Here is a 10920-nt window from a genome sequence, read left to right on the forward strand (position 1 = left end):
TTTAGTAAATTTTTAGAGTGTGTCTGCATCTTCTCTAATTGTTTGAACAAGTGGCTCTATGAATAATGCAAAACGTGTATGACGTAGGGGACATCCCTGACAGTATCCTCATTCCAGTGTGATTGTACATAACTCATAACTAATATGAAACATTCAGAAATATGCCTTCAAATCATGACAAACACTTTCAGTCTAAACATTTGAACTGTAGCATATTTTCGAGTCTTCAATGTCAAATTAAGACATTCAGCCATTTTTTTTTGTATTCTGAAATACTTTATAAAAATATTAATTACCCCCTATTATGACATTTTAATATTTAATAAATAGTTTAATAACTGAAATCTGATATGGGTGTCTATCCCTTCCATGTACAGTGGGATAGCGCTTTATTCGATAAAATAGCCCTATTTGAAAATGTTATGTATGGAACTGACACCAAATCTTTTGTAAAGACAACACACAAGGGACAAGTACATTTGATCAGTGAAGAATTATATTATAATTTACATTTTGTCAAGCTGTACTGTAGCTTTGTAAACCAGTATGAAAATCAATACAGTCTTTTATTATTTAATTTAAAGCTGACTGTAGACTTTGGTAGACTTCAGGACAGAAAGTGTATGAGATGCTACTAACCCACAGAACATATTGCTGATGTCACTGTCCTACAAAATTTACTGTACAAAATCTTACATACACTGAATACATACAAACATTAGACAAAAGAAAAATAATCAGTGCATACAAACGCCAGAGTGATGTAGTGTACACACACATCACCACCACAGACCAGCAGAACAAAGGGCTACAACAGCTTACATTGCATATGCACACATCTCTCTCTGTAATTCACACATTCTGAAAACTAACAATAGACATAGCTTTGGTAACCAGCCACACATCCCCGTTTAATTTGGTATCAGTATTGTGCCACACATTAAAAAAATGCAAAGTCAGTCTCTGATTCACAGCCAGTGTGTGATGGACTGCTGCTCTTTGGTCCACATGTACACCTGCACATTTAAGACATTTCATTCCTCTTCAAGTAGCAGAACAAACTAACATCTCTTACAAACATAAAAGCACATTATACACACAGACACACATACATTCCCACATTTTGAGGTAACAGTTGTTAATAATACATAATATGCCCCTTTTGAAATTATTATATTGTGTACAGCTCAACGTGAAAAGAACAAATGTTACATACAACATTGATATATATCCTTTGACCTTTCCTAGAGAAAAAAAGGCCTTCAACAAAGAGAAGCCCACAGAAAAAAATTAAGATGAATGTGGTAAGATTTTTGCAGTCATGAGATCACAGTCAACTGAGACACTATGTGCTGTAAGACACTATCCAAAAAAGAATGACAACATATAAGAAACATTTAGACAAATTATATATAAAATAGTAAATAACAATGAATTAACCAATCATTGTAAACATTATTTCCATGTGTTGCTTTTGAAAAATGACACACTGAACAATAAATAAATAGATTAAGAAACAAATTGAAACACCAAAAAGATCAAATAATATTAATAAAACAATAATATTAATAAAAGAAAATGATTGTCTTTGTCATTTGTGAAGGACATACTAGACCACTGATAAACTTCAACGTCTGCTAGCCCTGAGTACTTTAAGTCCCTGAACATTAAGGCCAAAGCCTGTTTCCTTTAAGAAAAATGGTGTACACTTAACGCTGTCCACAACCTAGTATAGAGAACTAGTCAGGCAGCCAATCCCCTAGTTGACTAGTCTTCCATGACCTCCTCTGTCTCCTTTTTAACCTTGATAGGAAGGAGTGAGAGAGGACTGCTACAACGAACCCTGATGACTGAGGCCTCACAGCCAGGCTCATTCAGATGATATGCGGGTAATGGTGGTGTTGGGGGACGGAGGTCTCCTACGGTGTTACCTTTGTGGTAAGAGACTTTAAAATCCATCTCTTGCCAGAGTACTCCAAAGATCTGCTTCTCCACCATGCTCTCAATGTCAAATCCTTCCATTTCTTCCATTTCTTCCAACCTGTCAGCATTATCACTGATGTCAAAGCGCTCAATCTCCTCATTGACACGGTTGAGCTCGTCCAAATTGCAGCTTGGAGAAGGGGTGGCTGCCATGCAGTAGCCTTTGACATGGAGCCGCAGGCTGCTGAGGTGGATGTAGTTGCGGTGACAATGTGGACACTGGTGTGGACGTTCCCGTGTGTGCAGACGTTTGTGCAGTTTGAGGTGTACAAACTGTGTAAACTTGGCTGGGCAGATCTTGCACTGGTATGGCTTTTCGCCGGAGTGTAGTCGCAAGTGGGTTTTTAAGTTGCTGGTGCTGCTAAAGCGCTTGTGACACACCTGTGAAATAAAAGCAGACCTTTAGAATCCCATTTTTCTTCAGCATAATTGGACTTCTAAAAGCTGGGATGTTATTACTGAAATGAAGTTGCTGACCTGACATTCATGTGGCTTTTCTCCAGTGTGGACCAAAAAGTGTTTCTGTAGGTGAGCCAGCTGCGTGAAGCCTTTATTGCAGGTCTGACACTTAAATGGCCGTTCGCCGCTGTGGACACGCAGGTGCACCTGGGAACAAAGACAGGTAAGCTGTGAGTACTACCAGCAGATGTAAAGACATTAGATCAGAATCAAAATTAATAGTGGGGTCCTGTTTTATTTGCCCACCTTAAGATTAGACAGTTGACCGAAAGTCTTGCTGCAGACATTGCACTCATATTTGATCTTCCCATTCTGCTTCTTCAACGGGTAATCTAAACTTTTGTAGCCTGCAGAGCCTCGCTTGATCTTGCTGAGGTTGATGGCCTCGTCCTCTGAGCGACTGGTACCCAAAAGAGCTGAGGTAGGCTTAGTAGGCAGATTACCTGTGGAGGCTGCAGAACCAGCTGTTGGGGAGCCACCAGTGGGAGTGTAGGGATGCATATGTCCATGCAGTAGTTTGTCTTTCAGAGAAGTGGCTGCAGAAAAGGCACTGGTGGCTGCTGGGTGCAGAATGTCCCTAGGAGCAGGAGTGTCAGGTGCTAGCAGAAATTGCCGGCCACTTTCAGATGGGAAGGGTACATGAGGGGGTACCAAGCCACTGTAAAAGGGGTACATGTGGGGAAATAAAGGTGGCCCACTCACACCACTGACCGGGTAGTGAGGCATGAGGTAGCGTGAGTAGTGCAGGTTAGGGTAGAAAGACATCGGGCTTGCTGATGTGTAGCCTGGATAATGACCCAAGCCACGACAGTAGAGTGCTGGGGAAAAGGAGAGCGGGGTAATCCTTGGCTCAAGGGATGTTGGTGTGGGGCTGCTTTCTGGGCTGCTTTCAGGACTGCTATGTACTGAAGGGCTCGGTGTTGCAGAATACTGTCTGTGAGAGCAAGTTGGCACAAATGCTGTGCTACTCTTTAAGAATTCCTCATTTAGGGTGGAACGCAGTGAATAGGGAACAGTGGAGTAAAGAGGTCGGTCTGGGTTCTTGAGGCAGTGGGGACGAGTGGGAAGTGGTCTGGTGGGTTCTTGCAGTACATCCTTCAAAATCTCAGAAACACTGTGTTCCCTTTTAACTGGGTTCTTCGGTTCAATCAGGTTTTGTTCTGTTGACACACATTGTAACACATGTTAATTTTTCATACTCTTACACTTACTGCTACAGGTAACCAAAAGGGAGAAACAAATAAATGTAATTCCGATGATTGCTGTTTTTAAGGACATAGTAGTTTCTTTGCCCCAGAGCACATTGCTCTCTTTAAATTAAGTTTCAGCAATGCACCCCATTGGTTCATTTAGTGTGACACTTTGACAAATTACCTTGTTTTAGGTTCTACAGACAGGATGTGAGGCCTGACAGCTGCCCCAGTCAGGGTGGGATGGATGCACTGATACTATCTAATGGGGTTCACTGAGTGGGTGTGGGGGACTGATGGTATCCTGCTAATAGAAATCTACAAGCCTAAATATTTTCCCTGTAGTGTCCACAGAGACTTTAAAGGAATTTTATTTAGTGATGGATCTAAAATGAGTTTCAAAATGCCAAACACTTAAAACCCTCCCATTTTACTCCACTACAGTAAAAGTGGCTCTAAGCCTATAGCGAATTATGTTCGGGTCTCAAGACCAAATGCTTATTATTTAAACCCTACCCAACAGTTCCACATTTGATAAAAGATGGGTGCTAATTACAATTACTTTCCCACTATCTTGCATAGTTAATCTCCTCAAAAAGGATGTAAACAATTAAATAACTTCCTGCTTCCTGTTCACTGAATTTCACAGGGATAATTGTATGGAATTCAAGAATGAATAAGACTGAGCAGATAATAAGTATCCCTCAAAAGATCTACCATACCCTCTACTCCCCTATCCTTCTGTCCCAACAGCTCCGTGTAAACACACCAAGAGGTTATCAGTTCTTCCCTCCCACTTTCTTCCACAGATAGAACCAGTTCTGTTCCTCCCTAGAGAGCTAGCCAAAAAACAAACAGCCAGTGATCACAGAGATATCAATCTATCAGCACAGCCCTGCCACCAGGAAGTTCAACTAGTCAATGGATATGCTATTATTCTTTCCCTTGCTCTCATTAGTCTCACCTCTACTTTCAAATGGAAAATAGGAAGCTACTCCCATACCTCTTGATGCAGGACAACAAAATGTCTAGAGATAAGTCTGCCGTCATTTTACCCCAGATGGCTCCTGCTTGAGGTTTTTTAAACCTGTTTCATGTAGGAGGTTTGTGTCCGTCATATCAGCCCCATTGTATTGAACTGAGTCATGAAAGTGGTTACTTTGGGGCTGGTACTGTTTGTTGTGAGATACAGAATCTGCTCCTCTTTTTTTGAGCCTCTAGTAGATGGGTAGAAGCCATGAGTAAATAAATCTAATTACAGGTTTCTGTGAATGTCTGTTGGGGTCTGCTACATCCAGTAGCTCCAAGGCATGCGCATGACTCAAGGGAGAGGAGTCACACTGGCTGGTCTGTTCACCTACCTATAATCCCCCCACTCATGTATCAATCTTTCCTTCTGTCCCGTCACTTTGGCTTTGAGAGTTGTATTGCTGCTTCAGTATGTTAAGCAAACAAACTTTCAAAGTGCCCTTGAAATATGATGACTATAACATTAAAATTTTGTTTATTCGAATTAGTCTCAACAAATGCATTTTAGAGGATGAAAACAGAAAATCGAAGTAGTTAAAATAATTCTGATCTTAGCAGAAGAGGCTGTTGTGTTTGCGGAACAAAGGGCCTATCTCTACAATGTGGAAGACATGTTTTTTTTTTACTTAAAAAATGTGATCACATCTATGTCACATAGAGAAATATGAAATATGTCATGTAGAACTTACTGAGTTTTTGCATCATAAGATCTCCAGAGGCTGGGTAGTTGAGACGGCTAGCAAACTCAGGGCAGTACCACACCAGAAGCTCCTGGTCTGGAGGAATAGCCTTGACCGTATAGAAAAAAATGTTCATGCCATTTTGGCAGGCAGCGAGGTTCTGTTCCTGCTGGGAATGAGCTGGATTCACATAGCGCATCCAGTTACTCTTCTCCTCATCCAGACCATCCACAAAATGATGGAACTTTCCATTTGAGTAAATCTACAAATATAAATAAGAAAATTAGAACAAAAGCTCTTTTTATATAAATTGTTCTCTCTCTCTATCTTAATTACAATGTTCTAGTCTTCCAGTGTCGTTCTCATGTCTTTGAGACAGACGAGTGGGGTTTGGTCTTATAAAGTAACACACTGAGTCAGCAGACACCCCCCCACTCTGGCCGTGTCTCAGAGTTTATCCATCCGGCTCTCTGATGCAGTCCTAGGTCTTGTCTTAAGTTTGGCAGGGGGACGCCTGTCTTGGTGAGTTGTTTATACCGAACTTGCTAGTTCCAGGAACATTATTATTTCTCAGCAAGGTTTCCCTCTAAAACGTCAATATCACTAAGTTTCCTCTAGTTCTTTCACTATGCTTTAAAGTCGCACCAATGACTCTGCAGTAACCTTTCCATGTGATAATGCTTTGACAGCAACACAGGAAAGAATGATCTAAGACCAGAGATGTTCCACTTGGGGATCTTTAATTTGGAAGCAATACGGAAGTGACACAAAGTAAGTCAATACAAAATGAGAGGGCGTTGACTTTGCCCTTTCTTTGTGACAACAGCTGTAAATGCAACAGCAGTTGAAAGTCAAAATGGGGTGAGAGAGCGAGAGTAAGAGATTGAGATGTGTAATTTTTTATAAAAGTGGCACAAGTTTGGCTGTGATATTTTTCTCTGAAAAATTGTATACGTCTATTAGGCTGACATATTCTTCAGACACATATATTCACAATAGAAGAAAGGCAGAGTCATTCAGCACTTCCTGTTCCACTCGCTGAGCACTGCACAGTCAAAGAAAGATTACGTGGAACGAATGGCTATGTTCGCACTCATTCAGCGCCAATGCAGCAATGCAGTTCCCAAAACATCACATCTTTACTCAGCAGCTTCTCAACTCTCAGATCATGTAGCCCACTGCTTGTACATTACCATCTCCACGATAATGCTAGACAGGAAGTCGGTCAGTGGAACAGGAAAATTTGTTTCTTTTTTTGAGCACTCCCACTTTATTGAGAGGTTCTGAAACAAACAAACTCACCCGCCAGAAGTACTTTCTGTTAGCGTCTTTGGGGACATTCTCTGCAGTGTAGCATTCTCCCACAAGGGGGCCAAACCGGGTACCTTTGGGGATGTATTCTCTGCTAACCACACCAATGACCTGGTTAAAAAGCGAAAAGGAAAATATGTGGTTTACAACATTGACAATAAGGATATTTCAGTTCACAATTAGATTTGCATTTGCTCATGTTGTCAACTAATAAAAACCATAAAAAAAATGCATGTGTATCAGCAAGATGTGCATGTGTGTGTGTGTAGAGAGAGAATTAATTGTGAACCAGATGTGCACATTCGAAAGACATGGAGCCATGCCTCTCTTCATCCGTCACCTCTCCTAACAGCCACAGGAAACCAAAGGTCATCAAGGTCACGTCTTAAGGCTGAGAGAGACCACTCATTTGTCCTGTCTCACCTCTCATTAACCACACAGGCACAGTTTCTGAAGCAATCTCTCCTCGTGACATCAGATCGTACAGGTGCTTTCTTCGAAATGAACTTTAGTAATTCTATCAAAGTAATTCTATCCTTTTCAGTGTGGGCATGCCTCTGTATCTAGACATTATTACAACCAATCTCCCATCCCTCATGTTACCACAGAGTCCTCACCACAAACTTCCACATAGAGCGATTACAACTCATTAAGCTCACTTCATAGTGTTCTTCCCACCAATCCTCTCTCATCATTATAATCTTCCTCTGCCACCACATGACTTCACTCACTGTTTTCCTGTTTGAACCTCAGGTGCTTCTGATGAAAGAGGGTTAACTCTTTATCACCTCATAAACATGTGCTCATAAAAGGGGCTCACTTTTTTCACAGGAAGAGATAAGACAGACAGAGGCACTGATGAGAAAATCTATAACCTTGTTCCCATTAATCTGTGAACACTTTCAAAATAAGAGAAATTAATCTTAATCAAAGAATCAGCCATTATTAGCTGTAAAAAGGTGGAAAGTAGTGTGTTTGGGGATTGTAGTGGACACAAACACAGCAGTCTGGTGCAGATAAAACAACTTTAATAAACGACAAATGATATGACTGCCCTCTCAACTTTTGCACTCTTGGAGAGCTTGTCACATGGTGCTCTGTTTGTGTTAGATGAGTAACAATGTGAGCTAGCTTATTTAACACTCTCTCGCACACAAACAGGAACACTTTTTTCTGTGAAACTTGTTTAAAAAGCTCAGATGACAGTGCAGATAAAGATACCAGTTGTGTGATGAGAAGGTGTGGCTTTACGAAAACACTGTTTAAGCACAAATCACAACCATCTCTCTAATGCTTACGTCTGATATCGTGATATTTTTGGCTCATACTGGTCTACTGTAAATTCCCTCATATGCAGAAATTACATTAACTGGCATATGGTATGCACCTGTAACCTGATGAATCTGGTGGTACTTTTCAAAAAAGAAAGCCTGCAGGTCACAAGCATGTCACGTGTGAGGCGATACAGTATGTGACAGTATGCGAGCCGTACCTCTTTGGAGTCTGGTGGGTGTTTGAAGGCTAGGTTTCGAGGTAAGGATGCCACAGCACAGGTGAGGTCCACATTCTCCAAGGGACCTTCCCAACTGTGATCCTTCACTGTGTAGGTGCATTTCTCTTCAAACTCAGCCTCTGTCCATTTTGTCATGTCTACATCGGCTACGTCCATCTTGAAGTCCTCATTGTCAGTGGTGTAGGGTGCTCCCTCTGTAGTCAACATTGCCGAGCTGTGATGAGAGGCAGCCTAATAAAATGAGAAAGAAATCACATGATAGACAGTCAGTCATAACTAAAACATAAAACATTACTTTAGGTGTAAGGTAAAAGGTAAACTACCTAAGTTGTTTTTTTTCCTAAATTTATTCCTACTCCACAAATAAAACAACAGAATTCTAGAGAATTTCTATTATTCACAATTCTAGTATTTTTATACATAATTAAAGTGCTTGTTGGAGTAAATCAAAGGTAACAGCTATGCTGACCCTGTCGTAAGGACTGGACAGACAGATCACTATTTCTTTCTATCTCTATCTCTATCCTCTCCGTTTCTGTCTTTCTTTATCTATCACTTGTTCCTCTTCCTCTCGCCATGTTTTCTCCTCTGGGTAGAAGAATAGCCTCAAACAGAAGAAAACATAGGAAGGAAGTCCTGTCTGCATCTGAATGTTGCTAAAATTGGAGTGACAGAGCAAGGGAACCACCAAACCAACCCAGTGAATATATGTGTGCGTGTGAGAGAGAGAAAGAGAGAGTAAAAACTTGTAACGCTTTAGATTACAGCCCGCAATGTACAGCACAATTAAACAGGATTTACAGTGTAACTACTTGTAACAATAATGTACCTCTACAGTACATATATGTAGGTAAAGGGGAACATTATGTCAAGTTTGGGGAATAAAGGGGTAAGAGTAAGGAAAATTTAAAAAATATTTATGAGGGAACTGCATGCCGTATAAACATCCAAATCAAACTGCTCTTGAAATACTTGATTATAGTCTCAAAAGATCAACATTGATTTTGCGCATTTTACACATTTAAACTAACTCGTAATAACTCATAATAAAAATGAATTATTTGTGACCAACAATCCTAAAATCAATCAAATAAAAATTAATCCCAAAGTCAAAACTCTGTCAAATTTACAGTTGACAGTCTGCGTGCTTCATTCGTGCTGTTTTGCTTGTGCATCATTTCCCCTTATTTCATGTTTGCTATAATACTAAAATAAGAACCCCATACTTAATATCCACAGTAGCTTATTTATGGGTACATTGTGATTACAAAAATGTAGTGTACGTTCACGCTAAGATTGTTGTATAGCATACTGCAGGTCATGCATACCACGTTATATTAAAATAGTTACCCCTTAATTTTAAAATACTTACAGTATAAATATTTTTTAGAATTTCCATTATTCCCCAAACTTTGCATAGTGTTCCCCGTTACCTACAGGTATGTACTGTAGAGGTACATTATTGTTACAATTAGTTACTCTGTAAATTCTGTTTAATTATGCGGTACATTGCGGGCCGTAATCTAAAGCGTTACCAAAACTTCTCCTATTGGGAGACACAATAATCACAATAATCTTTAACTACAAACTAAAACATTAAGGTGTGCTGTTCAAAGCCAAAATCTATAATGATATTATGCTAAGTTAAACTGGCAAAACTGATTTAAAATAGTTTAGTTTCACACTAAACGAAGAAACTACTCAATATATTATTCTTTCTATACATACTACTCAATATATAACAAACCTTGGCCCATAAAAGACAATAAAAATGCAATATATTATTTATTATTAATTTGACAATTATTTTAAAATATATTATTTTATTATGATTTTGCATAATATGTTAAATGTGTTAAAAATAATTCTGCGAATGACAACTGTAGAACCAAAACTCATAATGAAACTGAAAAACTCTACCTCAACTTCCAAACATGGAAATAAGATATATCAGTATCTTAAGGAAACACAATTTAATTTTTTAAAATTAAAATCTTCAAATTAAATCATCATTTTAAACTACTTGTATAAATTCAGCCTATAAAACACGTGCATTATAACTGCAGGTAAGTTTTAAAAAATATTTTTAAGCTAAATAACTTTTATACAAATGCCAACAGTATAACATTATATGAATAATATTACATTTACAATTAATTTAGCCCCAATTATACTGGTAATCTACCTCACAGGAGCAAACTACCACACCACATGTAATGAATAAATAAATGAAAACATTTAATATATTAAATATATTAAACATAATTAATTTAATATATTAATATATAAAATATCGTCACATCTCTTTTTTTCCCCACACAAAATACAAAAGCAAAAACAACTCGAAACAGCTCTCAAAAGAAGCGAAAAAAGACAAAAGTGGTCTTACCAGGAGGCTCTGGTCCCAGCCACACATAGAGACTGTGTGTGATCTCTCCCCTGAGTGAGTGTGTGTGTGTGGGACAGGTGCAGCTTACGGTTCTGTTCTGTTCCTCTGCTAGTCCAGATGGTAAGTGACTTCTTGTGCAAGTGCCTGAGATTGACTGACTGTCTGAGCATGTTTGTCTGACTTGTTGAAGGCACTTTGGCTCCGCCCATGACTCCACCCCCAGAGGACAATGATCTAACAATTACTCCACTGCTACACAAATCGCTGAAATCTCTCTCTCTCTCTCTCTCTCTCTCTCTCTCTCTCTCTCTCTCACACACACACACACACACACACGCACGCACCCACGCACAGCGACGCACACAC

At 39.4% G+C, this 10920-nt stretch overlaps 1 protein-coding gene across 1 annotated transcript; it reads right to left on the reverse strand.

Annotated features, from left to right (window-relative positions):
* Positions 1 to 327: 327 nt before the first annotated feature.
* Positions 328 to 10697, reverse strand: prdm1a (PR domain containing 1a, with ZNF domain). Its single transcript, XM_057341138.1, has 7 exons — positions 10555 to 10697; positions 8145 to 8396; positions 6644 to 6763; positions 5351 to 5603; positions 2689 to 3602; positions 2461 to 2589; positions 328 to 2364 (listed from the first exon to the last, which is right to left on the reverse strand). Exons 1-7 carry the CDS (start codon positions 10579 to 10581, stop codon positions 1768 to 1770), a joined length of 2292 nt encoding a protein of 763 aa, XP_057197121.1. The 5' UTR covers positions 10582 to 10697; the 3' UTR covers positions 328 to 1767.
* Between the last annotated feature and the right edge of the window lie 223 nt (positions 10698 to 10920).

Source organism: Triplophysa rosa, linkage group LG8 (assembly GCF_024868665.1).
Source record: "Triplophysa rosa linkage group LG8, Trosa_1v2, whole genome shotgun sequence".
NCBI lineage: Eukaryota > Metazoa > Chordata > Actinopteri > Cypriniformes > Nemacheilidae > Triplophysa > Triplophysa rosa.